The sequence below is a fragment of the Diceros bicornis genome, chromosome 15, assembly GCF_020826845.1.
Source record: "Diceros bicornis minor isolate mBicDic1 chromosome 15, mDicBic1.mat.cur, whole genome shotgun sequence".
NCBI classification, from domain to species: Eukaryota; Metazoa; Chordata; class Mammalia; order Perissodactyla; family Rhinocerotidae; genus Diceros; species Diceros bicornis.
The window spans coordinates 59,576,917-59,603,498 of record NC_080754.1 but is presented as its reverse complement, the minus strand read 5'-3'; the positions used below and the strand labels follow the sequence as shown (position 1 = coordinate 59,603,498).

The 26,582-nt window shown below is 40.9% G+C and overlaps 1 protein-coding gene across 11 annotated transcripts in view; it reads right to left on the bottom strand.

The window, feature by feature from the left end:
* Positions 1 to 251: 251 nt before the first annotated feature.
* The window catches only part of B3GALNT1 (beta-1,3-N-acetylgalactosaminyltransferase 1 (globoside blood group)), a 76,613-nt gene continuing 50,282 nt past the window's right edge, over positions 252 to 26,582 (bottom strand). For 8 of the 11 annotated variants that reach the window (XM_058556430.1, XM_058556434.1, XM_058556428.1 and 5 more), the window contains exons 3-4: positions 8,227 to 8,291; positions 252 to 1,797 (exon numbers count right to left, since the gene is read on the bottom strand). In XM_058556430.1, coding sequence (XP_058412413.1) covers positions 768 to 1,763 — 996 coding nt within the window. In that variant the 5' untranslated portion in view covers positions 1,764 to 1,797; positions 8,227 to 8,291 and the 3' untranslated portion in view covers positions 252 to 767. Of the gene's footprint in view, positions 1,798 to 4,475; positions 4,545 to 4,623; positions 4,714 to 8,226; positions 8,292 to 21,104; positions 21,182 to 26,582 lie in introns of those variants that run through there. The other 3 variants (XM_058556436.1, XM_058556437.1, XR_009222293.1) reach the window with 3 other exon arrangements.

Genomic DNA, 26,582 nt, shown 5'->3' with positions numbered 1-26,582 from the left:
CAAAGTCCAAGAGATTACTGATACACAATAACGACCAAGGACTTCACATTAATGGAGCTATCAATAATGAATTCATCAGTGAAGTAACTGGAAAAAAGTTCAAATGTACAGGGTGATTCACTATTCTGTTTATACAGTTTAGAAACAACCATAACAAACACCCAGAAAGTTCTAAGTAACATTAAATAATAATTGATACCTCTGAAATACTGCAACATCCTGAAGAACTTTTTTTTTTTTTTTGATGAAGAACTTTCTAAATGACCAAAAAGAGATGAAATTCTGTTCAGTATAACTTTAGTTGTTTTTTTACACAGAATTATATTATTTTTAAAAATTGGTAATCCATGTAGGACACACACAAAACCCTTGACTAGATTGTTCAATGAATAGAACGCCACGTTGCTTTGCTGTTATGGACTAATGAGCTTATAATTCAACAAAACCCTTTTAAGAAGTTCTAGTCTACAGAATGACATGTTCAAATGGTTTGGTCCTATTAATTTTGTTAACAAAAAACACAAATTCCTTTATAAGATGTTTAATTCCTCTGAACATCATCTTTAAAGGGCCTGACTTGATTTTTCAAAATAAATCACAAGTGGAACCCTCCAGTCTCGAGTCTACAGGTTCTGCATGAGTTTCAGTTCAGTGTAAGCCCACACCGTGACCTCCCATGAGTTCTCCATTGGAGATTTTACAGCACCAACTTGAACACTTTCCACAAAGTATCCTGTCCTTCTCTAGGCTTTTGGTAGAATGTCAAATTAATAATGGCATGTGGTGTTCCTTAGCATAACCTGCCAAAATGTGATAATTTCCTTGGAAGAAAAGCCATGGGCTGCAATCACACGTCTGAGCTGACAGACATCCAAGTGGATCCTATATAAAAAGAAAAGGTTTGTGTCTTCTGGAATATGAATGTCCACTTTTAATAAATTCAAACATATCCCAACATAAACATCTTCAAACTTGATGGGTTTTACGTGACTCATCATTTCATAGATTCTTGGCACCAAATCTCTGGACATTATATAACCCAACCCACTGCAGTAGGGAGGAAACACCTTGAACGGATACTCCTGGTATGAAATATGGGTTTTTTGGTAAAAGCCTCTATAGGAATAATTATCAATTAGAGGATAACCTGTGAAAAACTTCTCTGAGTGGTTCAAATTTAAAAGATACTTCACTAAATTGCCAGTATTGATGAAAACATCAGTGTCTGTCTTCATGATGTACTTGGCATTGGGGCAAAACTCAGTTACCCACCTGAATGCCATAATTGTTTTCAAGGTCAGGTTATTATATGTGTCTAAAAAATCTTGTCGTATTATGTCGCCATAAAGAAGGTGTTCATCCTCTAAAGATAATGCTAAAACTTGGTCTTCCCTTTCAGCCTGTCGGCCTAATAAGAAAAACGTAAGAACCTCGTATCCCCACCACGACTTTTTTTCACCCCAAGTAACTCTAATGGCCTGTCTGGCTTTCACATCTGAGGGGTGTGAGGTCACCAGGATGACAAGAAATGGGTTTTGAAGAGAGCAGTTTGAATGCTCTCGAAGTGTGAAGCGGAAGTCTTGTCTGTAAATTGGCTCATACTCGTAGAAGTACATCCAGTTTACACGCTCGATCACGTTGTACTGGGGCAGGCTGAGGTACCACATCACCAGGAAACTCAGGAGTGACAGCAGCAGGAGGCTCCACTTGAGGGTTCTCAGTGACATCCTACTCGGAAGGGTGGTCACGAGAGCCAGGGCCATCCACAGCAGCTTGGAAGCACGCGAGCTTCGGGTTCTGAAAAATTTATCAAAGACCTGGTTAGTATTCTACCACCCACCACACATTTTCAAACGATATCTGATTATCACTTAAGGAGAGAGTCGGAGAACAGCAGCTCCAAAGCAAAACCAAAAACTCTGACCTGAATCTGCTTCACTTCACTGAACTGTAAGAAAAGGGACACCAACAACCAAAACGTACTTCAGCTTTTCAAATTAAGACAGAGGTTAAAAACACATCCTTGATTATTTGGGGAAAATTAATACTTCTTGTTTGACATAACTGTTGAAATATGATTTTGTCCTGAATGTCCAGAGGGACAGAAAGAGATGAGTAACGGAGGGGGTTAAAAAATAAATCTACAATAAATTCCCCCTCTACAAAAAACCTGCATCCCTCCTTTACCACCATGACCATGAAGTATGTAAAGGATTTAACGCAAGATGTCCAAATAAACCAAGGGTCCTTCTCAGCTGTGCGATCGGATATGGATTCTAGCAAATCTAGAGTAAGAAAAACCCAGTAGCTACAATTATTCATGGTGACCTGCTGGTGGGATAAGATAAAGGTGGAGAGTCTTCACCCAAACGATGAGTCCTTCAGACACAAACAGGATAACCATCGCTGGAGTTTTTAAATGCTCAGACTGTGAAATAGCCTTACTTGCCCAAAACGCCACCCAGGTCCCTTTCTACCTCATTGGCCGAACTTAGTGCTCATTCTGGATAGTGGGAGCTTACAAGGCCTGTCTGTAGTATTGTGGGTTTTTTTTTTGTGTTTCCCATTCCAATCTATTCAGAAATCATGCACCAGATCAGAATCACAGGATGGAACCTCCTAAAACACTTGCTTTTATACAGAACCTCCAGCTGTGACAAGAAGACAGCTAGGTGACACACAGCATTCACTGTGGAGTGACAGCCGCGGCCTCAGCTCTGCTCCAGATCCTGAGGATGAGGTTGGATTACAACCTGGAATCCCACGGGGCTTTCCTGGCACCAAGACCACAGGCCTCCATCTAAAGACATTCACGCACTAAGTGTTTACTACACATCTTCCCCATCCAGACTATACCAGGCACTAAGTGTCTACTACACATCTTCCCCATCCACAGACTACACCAGGCACTAAGGAGACCACAGGAAGCAGGAAGTGGGAGGAGCAGAAAATCCCGAGGTTACATGTAAGCACGGCATGCAGCATAGCACAGACTGATCTATCAGATGCTCAGGACTTCAGAGCAGGGGACACGTCAACACCATGGGGGGTAGGCTGAGGAGCTTCTGACGGGGCCCATTCACCCACAGTCATCTGGGAACCCAGAATTTGCTATGGGGGACGTACGTTAACGTCATCACATGGGAAGGCTGGTCTACAAGGGTCAATCTTAGGTCTTTGCACACAGCTCTTCTGCCTGTTAATACATGTGAAAATGACACGCTCTCCAGACTCCTTATCCTCTCCATCTGGCCATATCTTACCTGAACTGATTACTTCTGGCCACAATAACCTTTCTTCTCTCTTGCTTTCTATATTTTAAGTCATGCAAAGCAAGGGAATGTTTTAGCAAACTCTCTCCAGTTTGGTTTCATGTACACATGTCTTACTGCTCCACTTATGTTCTATGACCTTGGTAGCAAAGAACATTTTTCTCACAATAGTCAAAGTGCAAGACAGAGGGCGGCCTACAGCAGGAGTGCAACAAACGCTGACTTGGTATGCTATTTCCATTTATATAAGGAAAAAATGTAGGTCTGTCCATCCCACCCCCTAGGGATACCCCTCCCCCCAACTTACACAGCCAGCCCCTGGAAAAACCTCAAACAGAATAGATCTAGAACGAGAATGATGGAATAAATTAACACCTTCTTACATTTTCTCCTCAGCTGGCTGCTAGATACTGCACAACCCTAGGGGGCTCCACTTACCTGTCAGCCATCGACAACTTGTACATTTATTACAACAGCTGTCAGATGGCAGTTTTACACCTTGTTCTAACAAATCAGCACATTATAACAAACTTCGGACAAATGGCAAGTGCCCTGAGCAAGGGGCGCCATTTACAATTGCACACAGGCAATGGAGGCCCTGCAACTCTTCAATAATGGGGAGAACTCAAAACAGCAAATCTTATTATAAAAGTTGTCTTATAAGCATTCTACAAGTCCTGGTTTCTAAACGTGAAAATGTGACTGTGGTTATGACATCTTGATGGGCTTCTGGGCCCATCAAGAAAATAAAAAAGCAGCAAAAAGAAGAGGAACTATCTAGTCCAAGAGGAGGGAGAGGCCTTTGAAGGGTCGGCCAGAACAGAGTCCAGGTGGCCCACAACACAGGTGGCTCTGAGGCAGAGACCAGAGTCCACACCCAGCTCTGTCCTCTACCAACCAGGGTGAGCAAGTATGTCCTTTATCTCTTGCAGCCTCGGTTTCCCCATCTCTACACTGAAGATGCTAAGCAAGTGCAGATTAATCATAACGTGTGCAAAGCATCTGGCCAGTGGTAGGGGATCCACAAACAGAGGCTGCCACCACCAGCTGTGGGTCTGCCCTTGGCATCTTGTCCATCCTGTTCGTGTCTCTAAATTGATTTTTATTATCAAAAGGGATTATTCTAAAGAAATAATCTTGATGAATTCTTACTACTTGAAGAAAATTATGTTTCAGAGCCATAAATATATTTCTATTTCATACCTTCTTCTTGATTTATTTCTTCTGAGTGCAAGACCTTCAATTTCCTCAACTGGACATTCAGTATTAAGTAGTAGTCAAAAATAACGCCTGGAATTTCTGTAAGATATACCCCTAGTCCACAGAATTCAGAGAGTTCATGCTTCTTCATGGAAAAAGGGCTCTTGGTATTCACGGCTTACAGCATGTGTAAGTTCTCCCGTCCGTGGTGTCGCACATCACCCACTACAGTTCCCCTTCCCTGGAGAAAGAACTCAGGGTCACGGACAGAAGTGAAACACAGAACTTCTACAACACACCCTGCTGGTGTCCTCTCTAATTCTCTGTCGACACACACACAACAGGCAACTCCGACATGCGATTACCAGCTACCACTTCCCAACTCACTCCTTCCCTCTGAACCTCCATCTCTACTCACAAATTCCCAAGACACGTGAATAAACAAAAACACTGAGCACATCTCACTTCCTGCCCCAATTCAGGAGGCTTATACCTTGGTTTTCACTAGTCAAGTTTAAAGAGCAGGATGTGAAAAACAGGGAGGCACTGATACCTATCACTCCTCATACCAAAAAATACTCCAAACAGATTAAAGATCCAAATGAGAGAAAAATGACCCTGGAAAAGTAAAATATGGACGAACATTTCAGTAATTTTGAAGTAGGAGAGACCTTCCAATCACTCCGTTATAAGGAAACAACCCAGAAACCATAAAGGAAATTTTGATCAAATAGAAATTTCAAGAAGTTCTTGAGCAAGGTTGAAACACACACACAAAAAAACCAAAATCAAAGCAAAGCACAAACAAGGCTGAAAGATAAAAAACTGAGGAAAAATGCCTGAGACATTTATGACAGAGAAGTGATGAGCCCAATAAACAAAGAGTTCATACAGATTAATAACAGAAAAAAGATGAAAACTACAAGAGAATAAATGGCCAAAAGGGAAACTGTCAAAAGAACTAAAAATGGTTGATAATACAGATGTTCAAACTCGCAAGCAGAGATATTGACAAAAATCACAAATTGGCAATTAAAGAGAAAAAGTGACAATACTCAGTATGTGTGAGGGGAGAAGGAATTTTTGTGCACTTTCTGGAGGGAAATTCGAAAATTTTAAATGTGCACATTCTTTGACCAAGCAATACCACCACTAGCAATTTATCCTAAAGAAATAATCAGGCAACTATGCATAATTTATAATATGGAAAATTTGACTTAAATGCTCCCAACAGGGAACTGGTTAAACAAAATTACGATACATCCATACAACACCACGTATTTATTCATTACATGCAACGATGCTTGTCTATATTCCCTTGACATATCACTAAGTGAATAATGCAGATGCAAAACTGTATGTGTGATATGATTCCTTTTCAAAGATGAAAAGATAAGATTCTATAAACCCTTACAGCCACCTGTGCAGAGCCAGGTGTCTGGAAGGAAGTGTCCCCCTATGTCAATGGTTTCTATTCTGTGGGGTTTCTTTCTTTCTTTTTTCTTTTTTTGTCATTTGGCTTTTCCACACTATTCATGTATTGTGTTTGTAAACAGATAAAAACAAAGCCAAAAAATTGGATTTTATGCTGCCTACCTCAAGTCCCACTGAATGGCAGTCACCTTAATCTGGCAGTCAGGATCCTGAGTTTCATCTTATCCCAGCTCTTCCCCCCAAAGTGTGACCATGTACAATTCATGATATTTCTATTATTCTTCTCTATTATTTCAGCAAATATGATCTCAACATAGTAAGGAATGATTTTTAAAATCCATTGAAAATACAGTAATTCTAATATAAATCTAACAGGATTTACATTAGTTACTAACAATAGCATTATATATACATATCCACAGAAACACACATATATAAAACAGTTTATAAAGTGTTTACCACAAATGTTATTAGTCCTGCAATCACCTTACGTAGTGGGTTTTATTGTACCTATTTTACAGATGAATTTTAGAGAATTCAAGTGAAATGAAGGTGAAACAAAGACACTTGCAAACAGATTAGGACTTAAAAATCCACAAACTCTAGGGCCGGCCCCGTGGCTTAGCGGTTAAGTGCGCGTGCTCTGCTGCTGGCGGCCTGGGTTCGGATCCCGGGCGCGCACAGACGCACTGCTTCTCTGGCCATGCTGGGGCCGCGTCCCACATGCAGCAACTGGAAGGATGTGCAGCTATGACATACAACTATCTACTGGGGCTTTGGGGGAAAAATAAATAAATAAAATTAAAAAAAAAAATCCACAAACTCTAGCTGAAAGAAGTACCAAAACAATGCATTTTATGCAGAAAAACGAGCTGAAGAGGAAGGAAGGGAATGCAAGAGACAAAGGTAAGCAAGGAGATTATTAAAAGATAATGAAAACTAATGAATATAGATAGTAATAAAAAAAGAGAACAAGAACAAAAAATAATATATATATTTTTTTTGCTGAGGAAGATGTACCCTGAGCTAACATCTATGCCAGTCTTCCTCTATTTTCTACATGGGTCACCGCCACAGCATGGCTGCCACCAAGCGGTGTAGGTCCATGCCCAAGAACTGAACCTGGGCCGCCGAAGCGGAGTGCACCGAACTTAACCACTAGGCCAGAGGGCCAACCCCAAAACTATTTTTTTCATGTGATTAAAAAAAGTCATGGGCCAGCCCCGTGGCTTAGCGGTTAAGTGCGCGTGCTCTGCTGCTGGCGGCCCGGGTTCGGATCCCGGGCGTGCACCGATGCACCGCTTCTCCGGCCATGCTGAGGCCACGTCCCACATACAGCAACTAAAAGGATGTGCAGCTATGACATACAACTATCTACTGGGGCTTTGAGGGGAAAGAAAATAAATAAATAAAATCTTTAAAAAAAAAAAAAGTGAAACTTTGGGGCTGGCCCAGTGGTGCAAGCGGTTAAGTGCACACGCTCTGCTGCAGCAGCCTGGGGTTCACCAGTTCAGATCCTGGGTGCGCACCGACGCACCACTTGGCAAGCCATGCTGTGGCGGCATCCCACATAAAGTGGTGGAAGATGGGCACAGATGTTAGCCCAGGGTCAGTGTTCCTCAGCAAAAAAAGAGGAGGATGGGCAGATGTTAGCACAGGGCTGATCTTCCTCACAAAAAAAAAGAAAAGAAAAGAAATAAAAAAGTGAAACTAAAATACTATATAAAATTGACATAGTTGTAAAAAAGCTTTTCAGAGGAAAATTAAAATGTGTTAACATCCTTATCTAGTTCAGGAGGAACAAGGAGATAGCGATAAACTTTAACATGTTGCAGAAAAATTCATTTAAGAATGTATTAACGTGGGGCCGGCCCCGTGGCTTAGCGGTTAAGTGCACGCGCTCCGCTGCTGGTGGCCCAGGTTCGGATCCTGGGCGCGCACCGACGCACTGCTTCTCCGGCTATGCTGAGGCCACGTCCCACATACAGCAACTAGAAGGCTGTGCAACTATGACATACAACTATTTACTGGGGCTTTGGGGGAAAAAAAATTAAAAATAAATAAATAAATAAATAAAATCTTCTTTAAAAAAAAAAAAAAAGAATGTATTAACCAAGAGTGACCATTGAAAGAACAGATATGGAAATGCACCTTCCAAACTGATTGTCTGAGAAATGAAAGAAACAAAGCAAGCTACCAACTGAACAGAGGGTAGAAGAGGGAAAAAAGCAAGAAAATGCATGGTAAACAGAAAATACAAAAGCAGAGGGCAGAAGGAAATCTAAATGTATCGTCAGAGTAAATGTAAATGTGAACTCACCTATTAAAATAGAGACTCTCAGCTTGATTTAAAATTCTGCCATGTTCTGCTTATCAGACACATGCCTACAACAAAACAACACACAAAGTTTACAAATGAGGAAAGAAACAAATAAGGAACATGCCAATCAAAAGGCTGCTATAGCTAATTATTAACATCATGTATTTTAAATAAACAGCATTTAAAAAGGACAAGGAGGGGGCTGGCCTGGTGGCGCAAGCAGTTAAGTGCGTGTGCTCCGCGGCAGCCCAAGGTTCGCTGGTTCGTATCCCGGGCGTGCGCTGATGCACTGCTTGTCAGGCCATGCTGTGGCGGCATCCCATATAAAGTGGAGGAAGATGGGCACGGATGTTAGCCCAGGGCCAGTCTTCCTCAGCAAAAAAAAAAAAAAGAGGAGTATTCGCAGATGTTAGCACAGGGCTGATCTCCTCAAAAAAAAAGAAAGCACAAGGAAATTTTGTTACACGTAAAATGTACCATCCAACAAGATAATTTAACACTCTTGAAGCTATATAACCACAAAAACATAGTCTCAACATATATAAAGCAAAACCTGAACAGTATGAGTACAAATGAAAAAATTCATAATCCTAATGGGAGATTTTTAACAAATTTCTCTAAATAACTAGCACATCAAGCAGGAAAAAAATAAGGATATAAGTGTTTCAAATAATATTATTGATATCTTGATCTAACAGAAACATTTAGCACCTTTCATTCAATAAAAAGAATAGGAATATTCGTTTCAAGACCACATGAAACAGTTACTAAAAAACTGATAGTATTAGGTTACCTAGGCAATCTCAACAGTTTTAAAAACTCAATTTAACACAGGCCATATTCTCTGACCATAATTATAATTCAACCACAAAAACATAACTTGAAAAACATAAACAAAAAAAAATCTGTTTGGAAACAAAACCCTTACACAGACAATTTGTTTAATCCATACATTTAAAGAGAACACCATATTGCAATTATAACTGAATACCAGTGATGTACGTTTCAATGAGGCAGCTATTACACCAACCACTTACTTGAAAATTATTGAGGGGAAGTGGGAGACAAGCATTTTGTTTCCTGCTTTAAATAATGATCTGTAGTTCAGGGGAGGCAAATAGCTCTAACTGAAGAGGAAAAGCTCATCTTTATGGAAAAATGCCAATTATAAATGTAGATGAAATGTTAGATTAAGAAAAATATCATTTTGAAGCGTGATGTCAGTATCATGGCAGAGTAAGCTTTCCCCATTGAACTCTCCCCCCTAAGACACAACAAAAAGGACATTCATAACCCAATAGAAGCTATTCACACAACAGAGGGGACGTCTGAGGCACCCAGGCAGCTGTACACCCAAGGACTGAGGTGCTGGAATCCCCAGAGCAAGTGGAAGGAGGTAAGAGGAGCTCCCTTCCTTCCCCTGGACTGCAACCCAGAGACTGAAACCACGCGGCTCTCAGAGGAGGGGGAGGTGTGGCTCACCACGTGAAAACCAGTGCTCTCCAAGACCCCTCACAGCCCGAGGGGATCCCCCTACGGAAGGAGCGTAACTGTTGCAAGGGTAGTTTCAACAAGCTAGCCCCTCAGGAGAGCAGAGAGCAACAGCGAGGTGAGAAACCTCTGAGATCAGGGAGGCGAAAGTAAGTACCCCTCCCCGACCTGGCCCGTCCGACCAGCGCTTCAGCACAGCGGCGCCTTAGCTCAGCCCCATCCCCAGAGGCAGTGGCCTCCAGGTGCCCGGGACCCACCAGCAGGGGCAGCGGCCCCCAGGTGCCTGGGCCTGACCAGCTGCAGGGCGAGCCCGCACCCCAACACCAGGGGCAGCGGCAGCTCAGGCTCCACCGCGCTATAGTCCCAGCTGCTCCGGCTGGACCAAGTGACAGTCCCAGCTTCCCCAACTACACTATACCACGGCCCCAGCTCCTTCAGCTTGACCGCCCACCCTCCCTCTGGCTCCAGCTGCTTCGGCTTGGCCTGTGCTCAGGCTCCAGCTGACTTGGTGCCAGCAAAACTTCAGCCCAGCACACTCCAGTTCCAGCTTCTTCGGCCCAGCGTGCTCCAGTTCCAGCTTCTTCAGCCCAGCGCGCTCCAATTCCAGCTTCTTCAGCCCAGCGCGCTCCAGTTCCAGCTTCTTTGGCCCACTGCACTCCAGCTCCTCCTTCTTTGGCCCAGCAGCACTACAGCTGCAGCTGCTTCAACCCATCTGCACCCGAGCCCCAGCTGCTTTGGCCTAGCTGTGCTCCAGTCCCAGCTGTTCCCACGCTTACCCCCCAGCAGCCTCCACTCAGCCACGCCTCGGATCAGCCACAGGCCAACGAGAGTGCCCACGGATTGAGGCACGCCAGAATACACAGCCCTTGACCCCCACCCAGCAGCAGCAAGAGGAAACTGAGACCATATATTTTCATTATGAGGAAAAGTAAGGCAACACCGACAGGCACCATGCAAAAATATATTAAATATCCAGACCAAAAGGAAAATGACAAGCACCCAGAAGTCAACGCGGAAAGCACAGAAATGTATAACCTTAACAACAGAGAATTTAAAATAGCCATCATAAAAAAGCTTAATGAAATACAAGAAAACACAGACAGATAATTCAATGAAATCAGGAGTTTCTTCACAAACTATAAAAAAAAACCAATCATGAATCTTAGAGATGAAAACCCCAATAGAGGAGATAAAGACAAATCTGGAAACCTTAAGCATCAGAGCTGAAAATATGGAGGAAGGAATTAGCAATATTGAGGACAGCAACGCAGAGATGCTCCAGATGGAGGAGGAAAGAGAACTAAGACTAAAGAGAAATGAAGAAACTCTCTGAGAAATATCTGACTCAATTAGGAAACCCAACATAAAGATTATAGGTATTCTAGAGGGAGAAGAGAGGGAAAAAGGAGCAGAGAACTTGTTCAAAGAAATAATAGCTGAGAACTTCCCAAACCTGGGGAAAGAGCTGGAAATACCAGTGAATGAAATAAATTGATCTCCTAAATATATCAACATGAAAAGACCCTCTCCAAGACATACACTAGTAAAGCTGGCAAAACTCAATGACAAAGAAAAAATATTAAGGGCAGCCTGACCAAAAAAAATAACATACAACGGATTTTGTATCAGGCTCTCAGCCAATTTCTCGACAGAAACTTTAGAGGCTAGGAGAGAGTGGAACAATGTATTCAAAATTCTGAAGGACAAAAACTTCCAGCCAAGAATACTCTATCCAGTGAAAATATCCTTCAGATATGATGGAGAAATAATAACTATCCCAGATAAACAAAAGCTAAGGGAGTTCATTGCCAAAAGACCCCCACTACAAGAAGTGCTCAAGAAGGCCCTCATCCCTGAGGAAAAAAAGAGAAAGGAGATTCAAAGTTTTGAATGAGGAGGAAAACAGGTCGACAAAACCAGAAAAATTGCAGTCCTCTATCAAAATAGATTAGCAAACACTTAATTATAAAACCAAAGATCAAGGGAAGGTAAGCACCAAGCATAAATATAACCTCATCATGTTAAACACGAACTCACAACACAAGAAGGAATAAGATGTGACAACAATAACTTAGAAGGGGAAGAGGAAAGGGATCGAATTGACTTAGTCTAAGGGAATAAGAGGCCATCAAAACATGGACTATCACATCCACAAGATTTTTTACAAACCTCATGGTAACCACTAACCAAATAATCAGAACAGAATCACACACAATAAAGAAAAAGAAAACTAAGAGAACCGCCATACAGAACTACCAAACTGAACTGGTAGTCTGAAACACACAGGACGAGAAACAAAAGAAATGCAAAAGAACTGGAAAAAGAGCGATAAAATAACAACAAGCTCCCGTATATCAATAATTACCCTAAATGTAAATGGACTGGACTCTTCAATCAAAAGACACAGAGTGGTGGGATGGATTAAAAAACAAGACCCAACAACATGCTGCCTCCAGGAAACACCTCAGCTCTAAAGACAAACATAGGCTCAGAGTGAAAGGATGGAAGACAATACTCCAAGCTAACAGCAAACAAAAGAAAGCAGGTGTCACCATACTTATATTAGACAAAGTTGACTTCAAGATAAAACAGGTAATGAGAGAGAAAGAGGGGCAATATATAATGATAAAAGGGACACTCCACCAAGAAAACATAACTTTTAAATATATATGCACCCAATACAAGAGCACCAAGGTACATAAAGCAACTATTAACAAACCTAAAAGGAGATATTAACAACAACATAATAATAGTAGAGGATCTTAATACCCCACTCTCATCAACAAACAGATCATCCAGACAGAAAATCAATAAGGAAATAATGGACTTAAACGAAAAACTTGATTAGATGGGCTTAACAGATATATATAGAGCACTCCATCCAAACACAGCAGATTACACATTCTTCTCAGGCGTGCATGGAACATTCTCAAGAAGAGACTATATGTGTGTAAACAAGGTATGCTTATACAAATTTAAAAAGATTGACATCGTAACAAGCATCTTTCCTGACCATAATGCCATGAAGCTAGAAATCAACTACAAGGAAAAAAACCAGGAAAGTGACAAAGCTGTGGATACTCACCAACATGCTACTAAACAACCAATGGATCACTGATGAAATTAAAGGAGAAATCAAATTCATATCTGGAGACAAATGAAAATGAAAATACACCGTACCAACTCATATGGGATGCAGCAAAAGCAGTCCTGAGAGGGAAACTCATAGCGATACAAACCCACCTTAACAAACAAGAAAAAGTCCAAATAAGCAACCTTAAATTACACCTAACAGAACTAGAAAAAGAAGAACAAACAAAGCCCAAAGTCAGCAGAAGGAGAGAAATAATAAAAATCAGAGCAGAAATAAATGAAATTGAGACCAAAAAAACAGTAGAAAGGATTAATGAAACAAAGAGTTGGTTCTTTGAGAAGATAAACAAAGTCGACAAACCCTTAGCCAGGCTTAGTAAGAAAAAAAAGAGAAAAGGCTCAAGTAAATAAAATTAGAAATGAAAGAGGAGAAATTACAACGGATACCATGGAAATACAGAGGATTATAAGAGAACACTATGAGAAATTATATGCCAACAAATTGGACAATCTAGAAGAAATGGATAAATTCTTAGACTCATACAACCTCCCAAAACTGAACCAAGAAGAAATGGAGAATCTGAATAGACCAATCACAAGTAAAGAGATTGAAACAGTAATCAAAAACCTCCCCCAAAATAAAAGTCCAGGACCAGATGGCTTCTCTGGAGAATTTTACCAAACATTCAAAGAAGACTTAACACCTATCCTTCTCAAACTATTCCAAAAATAGAGGAAGATGGAACACTTCCCAACACATTCTATGAGGCCAACATCACCCTGATACCAAAGCCAGACAAAGACAATACTAAGAAGGAAAACGACAGACCAATATCCCTGATGAACACAGATGCAAAAATCCTCAACAAAATATTGGCAAACCAAATACAGCAATACATTAAAAAGATCATACACCATGATCAAGTGGGATTTATACCAGTGACACAGGGATGGTTCAACATCCGCAAATCAATCAATGTGATACACCACATTAACAAAACGAGGAATAAAAACCATATGATCATCTCAATAGATGCAAAGAAGGCTTCTGACAAGATCCAACATCCATTTATGATAAAAAGTCTCAACAAAATGGGTATAGAAAGAAAGTACCTTAACATAATAAAGGCCATATATGACAGACCCACAGCCAACATCATACTCAATGGGGAAAAACTGAACACCATCCCTCTGAAAACAGGGACAAGACAAGGGTGCCCACTCTCGCCACTCTTATTCAACACAGTACTAGAGGTTCTGGCCAGAGCAATTAGGCGAGAAAAAGGAATAAAAAGAATCCAAATAGGCAACAAAGAAGTGAAATTCTCGCTGTCTGCAGATGACATGATCTTATATATAGAAAACCCTAAAGAATCCATTGGAAAACTATTAGAAATAATCAACAACTACAGCCAAGTGGCAGGGTACAAACTCAACTTCCAGAAATCAGTTGCATTTCTATATACCAACAATGAACTAACAGAAAGAGAACTCAAGAAGACAATGCCATTTACAATTGCAACAAAAAGAATAAAATATCTAGGAGGAAATTTAACAAAGGAAGTGAAAGACCTATACAATGAAAACCATAAGACATTATTGAGTGAAATCAATGATGACATAAAGAAATGGAAAAATATTCCATGCACTTGGATTGGAAGAATAAACATAGTTAAAATGTCCATACTACCTAAAGCAACCTACAGATTCAATGCGATCCCAATCAGAATCCCAAGGACATTCTTCACAGAAATAGAACAAAGAATACTAGCATTCATATGGGGCAACAAAAGACCCCATACAGCTAAAGCAATCCTGAAAAAGAAGAACAAGGCTGGAGGCATCACAATCCCTGACTTCAAAACATACTACAAAGCGATAGTAATTAAAACAGTATGGTACTGGTACAAAAACATACACACAGATCAATGGAACAGAATTGAAAGTCCAGAAATAAAACCTCATATCTATAGGCAGCTAATCTTTGACAAAGGAGCTAAGGACATACAGTGGAGAAAGGAAAGTCTCTTCAATAAATGGTTGCTGGGCTTATATAGTGACTGATAAACAATAACGTACAACAAAAATTTCACAATAAAAAAAAATGGTGCTGGGAAAACTGGACAGCCACCGCAAAAGAATGAAAGTAGACGATCTTCTTTTGCTATACACAAAAATTAACTCAAAATGGATCAAAGACCTGAAGGTGAGACCTGAAACTATAAAACTCCTAGAGAAAAATATAGGTAGTACACTACTCGTCATCAGCCATAAAGGGATCTTTTTTGAATTCCATGTCTACTCAGACAAGGGAAACAAAAGAAAAAATAAACAAGTGGGACTTCATCAGATTAAAGAGCTTCTACAAGGCAAATGAAACCAGGATCAAAATGAATAGGGAATCCCCCAGCTGGGAAAAAATATGTGCAAACCATATATCTGACAAGGGATCAATCTCCATAATATATAAAGAACTCACACAACTGAATAACAAAAAAACAACCCAATCGAAAAACGGGCAGAGGAAATGAACAGACACTTCTCTAAAGAAGATATACAGATGGCCAATAGGCACATGAAAAGATGCTCATCATCAGGGACATGCAAATCAAAACCACACAAAGATATCATCTCACACCTGTTAGAAAGGCTATAATCACCAAGACAAAAAAACAACAAATGATGGAGAGGCTGTGGAGAAATGGGAACCCTAATCCACTGCTGGTGGGAATGGTGCACCCTCTATGGAAAACAGTATGGAGATTCCTCAAAAAATTAAAAATAGAAATACCTCATGATCCAGCTATCCCACTACTGGGTATCTACCCAACGAACCTGAAATCAACAATCCAAAGAGGCTTATGTACTCCTATGTTCACTGCAGCATTATTCACCATAGCCAAGACATGGAAGCAATACAAGTGCCCCTCGACTGATGACTGGATAAAGAAGATGTGGTATATATATACCATGAAATACTACTTATCCATAAAAAAAGACAAAATCATCCCATTTGCAACAACATGGATGGACCTGGAGGGTATTATGTTACGTGAAATAAGCCAGAAAGAGAAAGACAAACAATGTATGATTTCACTCATATGTGGAAGATAAACCAACACACGGACAGACAGAACTATTTGGTGGTTACCAGGGGCTAGGAGGGTGGGGGTGGTCATAAGGGGTGCAGGGATGCACTTATATGGTGACTGACAAACAATAATGGACAACAAAAATTTCATAATAAAAAAATAAAAAACAAAAAAAAGTTTGCCAATCTCTAAAAAAAAAAAAAAGTATCATTTTGCAACCTCTATGAAATTACTAATTCAGGCAATGATTATCAATCAGTGTTTTTATCATCAAATGAAAGATGATGGAGAACTAGACATCTGTATGGTGCCAAAGATTACATTTTCCTTGCAAGGACTGAAAAAATAAGGACTTTACATTGGAGGAATCAGAGTGCCACCCCTTTCAGCCAACCATCAATCTCGGTATTACAAATGGTGCAACAAGCACACGCTGTGCCTCCTGATGAGATACAATGTGGAGCATGCAATATTGTTTCTCATGCATCCTAGCCAAAATGTTTAACTGGAATCTAATCCAATTTTACAAGAAATACAGAGGTTACGAGAACAAGCTAAGGAACCTCACAAGGAAGCAATCAAACAAATCCAGGAGGTGGGGTGCTCTATGGGACAACTAGCATGGTGTCTTTAGCTAGTCAATGCCACGAAAAAGGGATGGCTCTAGATTAAAAGAGATTAACGGACATACACAATTGCAGTGTATCCTCTGGACTGGATCGTGGAGAAGTGTGAAGACAATCTAGATATTAGGTGATTAGGAGGATTATTAATTTTGTTAGGTGTGATAATGTTAACTGGCTACAAAAGAAAATGTTCCTAGATAAATAAACGTAGTCTATCCACACAATGGAATACTATTCAGCTATAAAAAGAAACAAAGTACTGATATAGGCCATAACCAATATCAGCTGTAAGAATTCAGAATATGGATGAACCTAAAAAACATTATGCTAAGTAAATTAAGCCCAACACAAAAGACCATATATTGTAAGACTCCATTAATACGTCCAGGAAAGGCAAGTCTGTAGACAGTATGTTAGTGTTTGCCTAGGGGTGGGATCCAGGACTGTCTGCAAATGAACATGAAGGATATTTTGGGGTGATGGAAATATTTTAAAATCTGATTGTGGTGATGCTTGCACAACTCCATAAATTTAGTAAAACTCTTCAAACTGTACAATTAAAATGAAATAATTTTTTGGTATGTAAATTATACCTCAATAAAGCTATTAAAAACAATTTAAAAATTTTTTTAATTTTCCTATTTTTAAGAGTCATACACTGATGTATTTGGAATAGAATGTCAAACATCTGTATTTACTTTAAAATATTTCAGTAATAAAAACTAAAGAGAATTAAGGAAAGAAAAAAATTCCCTCATGCAGTTTTGGTGGAGTATAAAATGGTAACACCTCTATGGAGGGCCAATTTGGAAATACTTAGACAAATCACAAATATATTTACTCTTTTATCAGTAATTTTGTTCCTGGAATTTATTTCAGACATAGCTACATATGTCTAAAATGAGGTATGTATATAAGGTTATTGGTTGAAACATTGTTATAGCAAATAATTAGGAATAACCCAAGGGATCATTAATGAGGGATTCCTTACATAAACCACAATACATCCACACAATGGAATACTACACAGCTATTAAAAAGAAAGAATGAAGATGTTCTCTATGTACTGACATGGAAACATTTATAGAACATATTAAGTGAAGGACGTATAGAACAACGCTTATAATCTGCTAACTTTTCTATCAGAAAGGAAGAGGAAATAAAAATATATATTTGTATGTGCATGAGAAAAACAATGGAAAGACACACATGTAAAGTGGGCAGCAAGGAATGGGGAGGATCAAAAAAGGGGTGAGGGTACCCCTGTTTATACCGTTATATTACTTAATATTACTTTATCATATTACTTAAGTAATGTTAGTTTGTTACTTACATATTACTTTATTTTTTTTTTCCCCCAAAGCCCCAGTAGATAGTTGTATGTCATAGTTGCACACCCTTCTAGTTGCTGTATGTGGGACACGGTCTCAGCATGGCCAGAGAAGCGGTGCGTCAGTGTGCGCCTGGGATCTGAACCCAGGCCGCCAAGAGCGGAGCGCGCACACTTAACCACTAAGCCACGGGGCCGGCCCTACATATTACTTTTTATATTATTTTGATTCTTTAAAATTCAAAACAATGAAAATAAAAATTTTCCCCTCCCTGTTTAAAAAAGTGCTACTTATAAAAATGCACTGGATATAACTAAAGCAGTCCTTGCAGAAAATTAATAATCTTTTAAAAATAATCTATCTTTTTAAGAAGAATTACTTTACATACATTTTTTGTAACCATTTGATATTTTTTACTGGTATATAATTTACATGCAGTACAATCTACCCTTTTTATCGCACTGTTCTGTAAGTTATGACACTCACATAACCACCAGCACAATCAACATATAAAATAGATCCCTCACAATAAAAATTCTACTCGCGTCCCTTTACAACCAGCCCTGCCCCACCGCCAGACACCACTAACCTGTTTTGTGTCCCAACAGTTTCACCTTTACCAGAATGTCACATAAACGGAATGATACAGAATGCAGACTTCTGAGTCTGGCTTCTTTCATTTAGCGTAATGAATAATATATTTTTTTAAAAAATAGGTTGAAAATAAGTGAGAGGAATACTTAGCTCAAGAAGTTAAAAAAAATTCCAATGTTATTACAAAGAAAATAGAGGGGGGCCGACCCCATGGCTTAGCGGTTAAGTGCACGTGCTCCGCCACTGGTGGCCCGAGTTCAGATCCCGGGCGCACACCGATGCACCGCTTCTGTGGCCATGCTGAGGCCGCGTCCCACATACGGCAACTAGAAGGATGTGCAACTATGACATACAACTATCTACTGGGGCTTTGGGGAAGGAAAAAAAAAAAAAAAGGAGGAGGATTGGCAATAGATGTTAGCTCAGAGCCGGTCTTCCTCAGCAAAAAGAGGAGGATTAGCACGGATGTTAGCTCAGGGCTGATGCCCCTCACCAAAAAAAAAAAAAAAAAGCTGACTTTAAAAAAAGAAAATAGAGGGAATAATAAAGATAAAGCAGAAAATAATGAAAAACAAAGAAGCCAATAAAGATGATTATTAAAAAAACAAATATTAGGAATAGAAGGAAAGTTCCTTAACCTGTTAAAGAAACTATAGCAAACTCAATGATGAAACTTCAGAACCATTTCCATTAGAGTCAGGAAGAAGACTAGGACGCACACTATTGCCTCTATTACTCAGCATTGTTCCAGAGAGCCTCACTATCCACTAGAACAGGAAGAGGAGATAAGACGTAAAAATTGTTAAGGAAGAGAAAAAAACCGCCATTGTTTTCATATTATATAATCATCTACGTAGAAAACTCAAGGGGAAAAAGACGACGTGTAAGAACAGGTTTACCAAGATGCTGGACAGAGCTCACCTACAAATCAGAAACAATAAAAAAAAAAATAAAAATCTAACAGGAAAAACACAACAGCAACAAAAACTACAGAGTGTCAAATAAAGCTAACCAAAAATGTGCAGGACACGGATGTAGAAAACTCAGAAACCTTTCTGAAGAATATAAAAAAAGATGTGGATACAGCAGAGAGAGGACGTGTTCGGGGATAAGAAAACTCAGATGTAAAGATTCCACTTCCCCAAATTAATCAACAAATTCCTGGGATTATGAAACAGACTTAATGATTTACGAATAACCAACATAATTTTGGAAACAAAGAATGAAGTGGGGTGGGGGTGCGTTGGGTGTTATCAAGTCATATTGCAGAACTACAGTAACCAAAACAGTGTTACAGGGGCCGGCCGGTGGTGTAGTGGTTAAGTTTGTGCGTTCCGCTTAAGCGGCCCGGGGTTCGCAGGTTCAGATCTGGGTGCACACCGACACACCACTTGTCAAGCTGTGCTGTGGCGTCCCATATAAAGTGGAGGAAGATGGGCACGGATGTTAGCCCAGGGCCAATCTTCCTCAGAAAAAAAAAAAAAACAGTTTCACAGACACACAGATCAAACAACTGAAGAGCAAGGCCAGAAGGAGACCCACACACACAGGGACTCAATAATTGGCAATGTGGAAAGGATTCAATAAACGGTTTCAGAATAAATGTGGAAAAAGTAAAATTATATTCGTATTTATTTCCAAAATAAAATTCCAGGTATATAATATAATTAAACGTAAAAAAAGCAAAACTAAAACAATTACAGGAAAATATAGCAGAATATATTTGTGACCTTTGTGTGGGAAAAGCCTTTGTAAACAAGTCACGAAAAGCATATCTCATAAAAGAGAGGAAAAAAACACTGGGTCACATTAAAACATAAAACTACTTACAGGACAAGGCATCATAAACACAGTTAAAACGTGAGCCACAGACTTAGAGAAGATATTTACAACAAATAAAACAAAGGACTGGTATCCAGAATCTCTTCATGACACTTGTTCTATAGTATATATTTGTAATAATCTGCTATTGTGGCAGATCCACAAGAGCTGAAGAAAGATCCCAAATAACAAAAAAGCCCAGAAACCTCCAGAGACAAAACAGGTTGTCAGGTCCAGATTATTAAGTGTGCCAATGCTTTAACCATCAAATGAAACCACTATCCTCAGAGAAGTAACTGGCTTCTCAGTTATTAAGCCCCAGAACTGACGGCAGCCCGAGACAGCCACCTCACTGCCCCGTCCAGTCACAGCCTGCATCTGCCTCTCATTTACAGGTGTTCCAGCCTCACGAGCTCTGTGGACCAAAAAATCGGAAATCATTCAAACAAATTTAAACTATTATTTTTCAATGGAAAGCTTTTCAGACTTTTTCATATATTAATATACATTCTCTGAGAAGAGGATATATCATGCAGTGTCTCAAATTTATCTGAACAAAGAACCTATTTTAATTTTCAGAGCCTCTGGCAGGACTAGAATTCCACATTCTGGAAATCCTGTTCTACAACATTTTTGTATTTACTGAATTGAGAAACTAGTTTCTGTGAATTAATAAACAAAAATTTAAGAGTAGTTGGGAGTAAAAAAAATTGAATTAGTTCAATTACTTTGGAAAACTTTTTTGTGTTATTCACTAAGGCTGGACATACATGTAACCGGTAATACAGCAACTCCACTCCTAGGTACAACACTCAACAATGTGTACGTACGTAAGGACACCAAAATACATTCAAGAAGGTTCGTAATAACACACTATTCACGATACAGCCAACCTGGAAACAACCCACTGTAGAAGAGAGAAATAAATTTATATAAGAGCACATCATACAAAATGAAAACGAACAACCTACAGCCTCCCATGACACCACGGAGCATCTCTCAAACATAATGTCGAGCTAAAGAGGCCAGATACAGTAAGAACAGACACTACAGTTCCACTTACACAAAGCTGAAAAGCAGGCGAAAGGAACCTGTGGGGTTAGAACTCAGGACACTGTCACCTCTGGGGAGAGGGAGGAAATACAATGGGGAGGGGCCTGCGCGGACTGTGTGGGGTGCTGGCCACGCTTTACTTCTTGACCCACACGGTGGCTCCAGGTGTGCTCACTCTGACGACTCATCTTCTAACCTGTGCACTTCTCTTTTGCATGCTACACTTCAGCAGAAGCGGGAAAAGAGCTTGGCAATCCCATCAGTCACTCGTGTGTCTGGTTACTGCGTGCGGTCAGTGTTGGCAGGTGTCTCCGAGACACGCTCGCCCTGGGGGCCCCAGTCGTGCCAACAGCACCAGCAGGGTCTACCAGGCCCCACCTCATGTAATCTTCAAGAGAGCCCACAAAGTTAGGCACTTTTCAAACCTTTACCGTTCACGTTTAAAAGGGAAGGAAACCAAGGCTTGGGGAGAGTCAGTAGCTTGCTCAGTCAGGGCTTGTACGTGGCGGAGACAAAATCAAACGGGACTTCAAATCTCAGTCTCAGCCACACCCTTCCTATCCAGGAGTCTGCCACACTCCTCTTGACTAGAGCTGCTCTGAGTGGCTTCTAATTTCTTGCATCCAATGAACCTTGACAGAAACACTCAAGCAGCACCACAGCCTTACATCTTTACACAGAAGGACTCGATTCCCACCCTCAAAACCTGAGACATGAATTATTAACAACAGTAATAACTAATTCATGCAGATACAGACCTTTCTATCTTGCATCAAAAACCTGCTGGGCAGGGCCGCCCAGTGGCGCAGCAGTTGCGGCGGCCCGGGGTTCACGAGTTCAGATCCCGGCTGCCCACCAACACACTGCTTGTCCATATAAAGTGGAGGACGATGGGCATGGATGTTAGCCCAGGGCCAGTCTTCCTCAGCAAAAAGAGGAGGACTGGCAACAGATGTCAGCTCAGGGCTAATCTTCCTCATCAAAAAATAAATAAATAAAGAAATAAAGAAAAACCATGCTGGGCACTAGAAAATAAATTGGGGGGGGGTGGGCATGAAGGAATCAGTTCAAATGCAAGGACTGCAGAGAAACAGAACAATTGTACTGCAACGGTACAATTATTTAAGCCAAAATAACCTGAAATTCTATCCTGGGATGTGAAAACGTTGGTTATTTTCTGCAAAATAAAAAGCAAATTTAATTATTTAAAAGATGCATAAATTTTTTCAATTGCCAATGTATGTTCATTAGAGAAAATTTTGTGAAAGCAAAAAACAGCACAAAGACAATAAAAGCTTCAAGATACCAATGTAATATTTTCGAGGAAGCTATCAAGTCTGTCTCTCCACAGGAATACACAAGCCTCCACCTCATCTGCCCCTGCCTCCTCCCCTCCTACTTCAGCCACAACCGCCTGCGCCTGCTCTCCCTCTGACTCAAAAGCTGGCTCCTGGAAAGGCTGGCTCACTCTCAGGCTGCAGGTCTCAGCAACATGGCATTTAGAAGAGTCCTTCCCTGACCTCTTACCTCAAGTACTTCCCCAGCCCTTATTTTCTATCACTTCCCTCTTAACTCTCAGCATTTAACCCCACAGGGAAGTTTTTGTCTGTCTATGTGTTTACTGCCTGCTCCCTTCATAATGTGAGGTTTGTGAGGTCTGTGCAAAGACCCAGCCCATCCTGTTCACGGCCATATCCCCGGGCCCACCATGCAGGAGGTGCTTGGTGGATATTTGAATACGGTGCAAATGGTCTGGAAACGTGCTTTTATCTACCTAATACATTAAGAAAATATTCCCAAGAATAAGCTCAACCCAAGAATAACCTCCTGAATTTCTGTTAGATGATATTTACTTTTCTTCAGCTATCTTTTAACACAAAGCCTTCTTCTAATAGGCTACACTGATTCTGATCATGTGCATTTTAAAATGTCCAGACAGGAAAAAACAAAAAAACAAGTTTCACTGAAATTCTAAGCCCAAGCATGTGAGATCCAGGGTCATCCAAAAAGAAAACATGTGCTAAAGATCACTATGAAACTATTACCAGTTGTGCAACATTCCTACTTTTCTTCTACATAAGAAACAATACTGCAAAGGGGTTGGAAACGCTAATCGTCTAAAAAAAGGTCCTATGCACATTGAGTTTAATACAAATCATAATTACACACATCAACCATTTCTTGTTCCTTATAAGGGGGGGACCACACATGAATACACACTCTTGAGGAAAATGTTCCTAGGAGTACCCTCCCAAGCTGAACACATTAATTCACAAACACAGCAATCAAAACTGGTCCACCCTGACCGCCTCCAATTATGTCAGAAACAAACACAACCAGTGAGCTCTGACTACCTCTTCTCTCTTCCCCCTTCTTTCCTTAACCCAGTGGTTCTCAAACTTTGCTGCATATTACAATCTCCTGGAGAACCTGAAAAACTCTGGACACCAGGCCGCATCCCAGAACAACTAAATCAGCGTTTCAGAGGGTGGCGAGGCTCAGGCAGCAGTATTTTTAAAGCCTCCGAGGTGACTCCAGCATGCTGTTCTAGCCCCTCAGAGGGCAGCGTGGGCACCACCTGGGAGCTTGTTAGAAATGCAGAGCCTCGGGCCCCCAGACCTTCTGCAGCAGAAACCACGTTTCATGAGATGACACGTTTAACATCTAGGACGGGGCTGGCACACAGTAAGAGCTAAGTCGATGGTTATTATTCAAGTCCACACTATACGCTCCATCTCACTCACTCTCATTTGCCCATATTCCTTCCATTTACAAATGCTAGCTCCCAATGTCTATGACATCACAAGCTCTAATACACATTTAAACAGGCAAATCAACCCTGGTCGATCCACCTTCTCCCTCCAAATCAGTATGCCTTCTTTTAGAGTCCAAGGACTATGTCTCCTCTAGGATCTTAAAATTCCTACTGCTCTGCTACCCTGTAGACATAAGCCCACAGGAACTACTCACAGAGGTCCACAACGCCACAAGTGGGCTTTCTTGGTTCCTCCACACGTGTGCTCCTCTCTCCCATGACCCTTTCTTCTGCACCACGGTCTTCCTACAACTGAATGACATTGTTTTTCTGGGCATGATTTGCACTGTAAGAAGTCCTACAACAGGTGCTTCTGGCAACCAGAGAACTACAAAATAACCTTTTCAAATTGAGGTCTGAGATATTTTAGTGGCATCAAACTACTTGCAGGATTGTGCATATTTGATAAGGTTTTACATCTTTTTACCTTGAAGCACACAGCTGGGCGTTTAATAGCGAATCAAATTTTATTTATTGAATGAATGAACTACAACCACTATATACGCCTAATTTAATGACGCTTCAAAATGAAATATGCTTTACTCTGTCAGGGCAAACAAAGGTTTACGATAAAAAGAACCTGCTTTCCATTTTATCCATTTCCTCAGGCTCCCCTCTCTCCTCGTTTCAGCAATAGCTCTGCTCGGCCCTGACTGCAGTGAGCACTTTTCACACCTCCAACTATTTGATGGGCCCCGTTATTATGACATTTATCTTCCAGCTAAGGAGACTGTCAGCTGGGGACCTCTCCTCAGTCAGGGTCTCGCAGCCGGCAGAGCAGGGCTGGGAATCCAGGCATCCTCACCTCCAAGCGGGGTCTGTAACCACTTCCTGACTTGTTTGTATCCCGCTGGCCTGGCATTCCATACTTTCCTCCACGTAGTGCAGCACCTCTGATCTTCCTCAGGGATGAAGAGTTGTCAAAGCTAAACCAGAAACGTTTAAAAAAAGGGAAAGCCTAATATATTTGCAAACAACACTCAATCTCCAAGCAAATCATGCTCAGCTCTTTCTAATTCTCACCCAGTTTTCAACTTGTCCTCCCTTCCAAATACACTTTTCAGAAACGGAGGAATTGCTGAGGGGAATGTTAATGAATTTATACTCCAAATGACCCTGAACAAGTCGCTGAGCTTCTGTAAACATCAGTGAACATGGAGACACAAAATCAACGACCATCAGGAGCCAGCAGGGTCCCTCAGAACATTCCACCTGACTCACCTCACCCCCATTGTCAACAGGGTCCCTCAGCTAGAAGATCAAGGGAAGCCTGAGATAACACACAGAATTACGCTTCTCTGGGGCCGGCCCTGTGGCTTAGCGGTTAAGTGGGTGCGCTCTGCTGCTGGCGGCCCGGGTTCGGATCCCGGGCCCGCACCGACGCACTGCTTCTCTGGCCATGCTGAGGCCACGTCCCACATACAGCAACTAGAAGGATGTGCAGCTATGACCTACAACTATCTACTGGGGCTTTGGGGGGAAAAATAAACAAATAAAATTATTAAAAAAAAAAAAATTACGCTTCTCTGAAAAGGGCAGGGCACTGAAAAGTCCTTCAGAACAAAATGGAAAATGTGAGTCCAAAACAGTGCCTGGGTGGTTTCAAAATTGGCTGACCCATCACAGCCAGTGCATCTTCCATGCAGTCACTTGTTCAACACATTTCTTGGACTCATGCTGGACTGTGAGGATACAGCACCAACCCAGCTGACCAACCCAGCCACCGACCCACCCTCCTGCTTACGTTTTAAGGTTGTTTGAGCATCTCTGTCAACCTGGGAGAAAATCTCTAGGATTTAATCACAGGCCAATCTTCAGCCTTTTCCCGATATTTCTTATCAAAGACAAATGAATATAGGCTTATTCAATTCTGTAGATAAGAAAAAGCAGGAAAAAAATAGCAAATTCCTTAGAAGATGTAATTATGACCTAAAAAGCTTTCAACAGGTTGGAACAGGGCTAAAGCAAGATGAAATCTGATGGGAAGAATTTTACTGTCCTATATCAGAGTTCAAAAAACCAACTGCATAAGAGCAGGATGGGGGATCATTTTAACAGCAGCCTGAGTTAAAAGACCTTAAGGTTTTAGCTTAAGGAGTAACTGGAGACTCAGGAGACAAGGCTTTTAGTTCTAACAGCTGGGGTGGGGAGGAAGTCATTGAATCTGGAGAGTTGCTTTCCTCATTGGAACACTAGGGGGCTGGGTCAGGATACCTCTCAGGCCCCAGCTAGCTCCCCCAGTGCAGAGATGATGTTCATTTCTGCACACCACTGTGTCCCCAGCATCTAGCAGTGTCCAGCATATGGAAAGCATTCCTCATGTACTTGTGAATGAACGACAGTGCTAAAAGAACTTCCATGAGTTAATCCTATAATGCGTCCCCCTCCCCCAACACGCGCACACCAAATCCTAATACACTCCTGGGTTCAAGAAACAGAA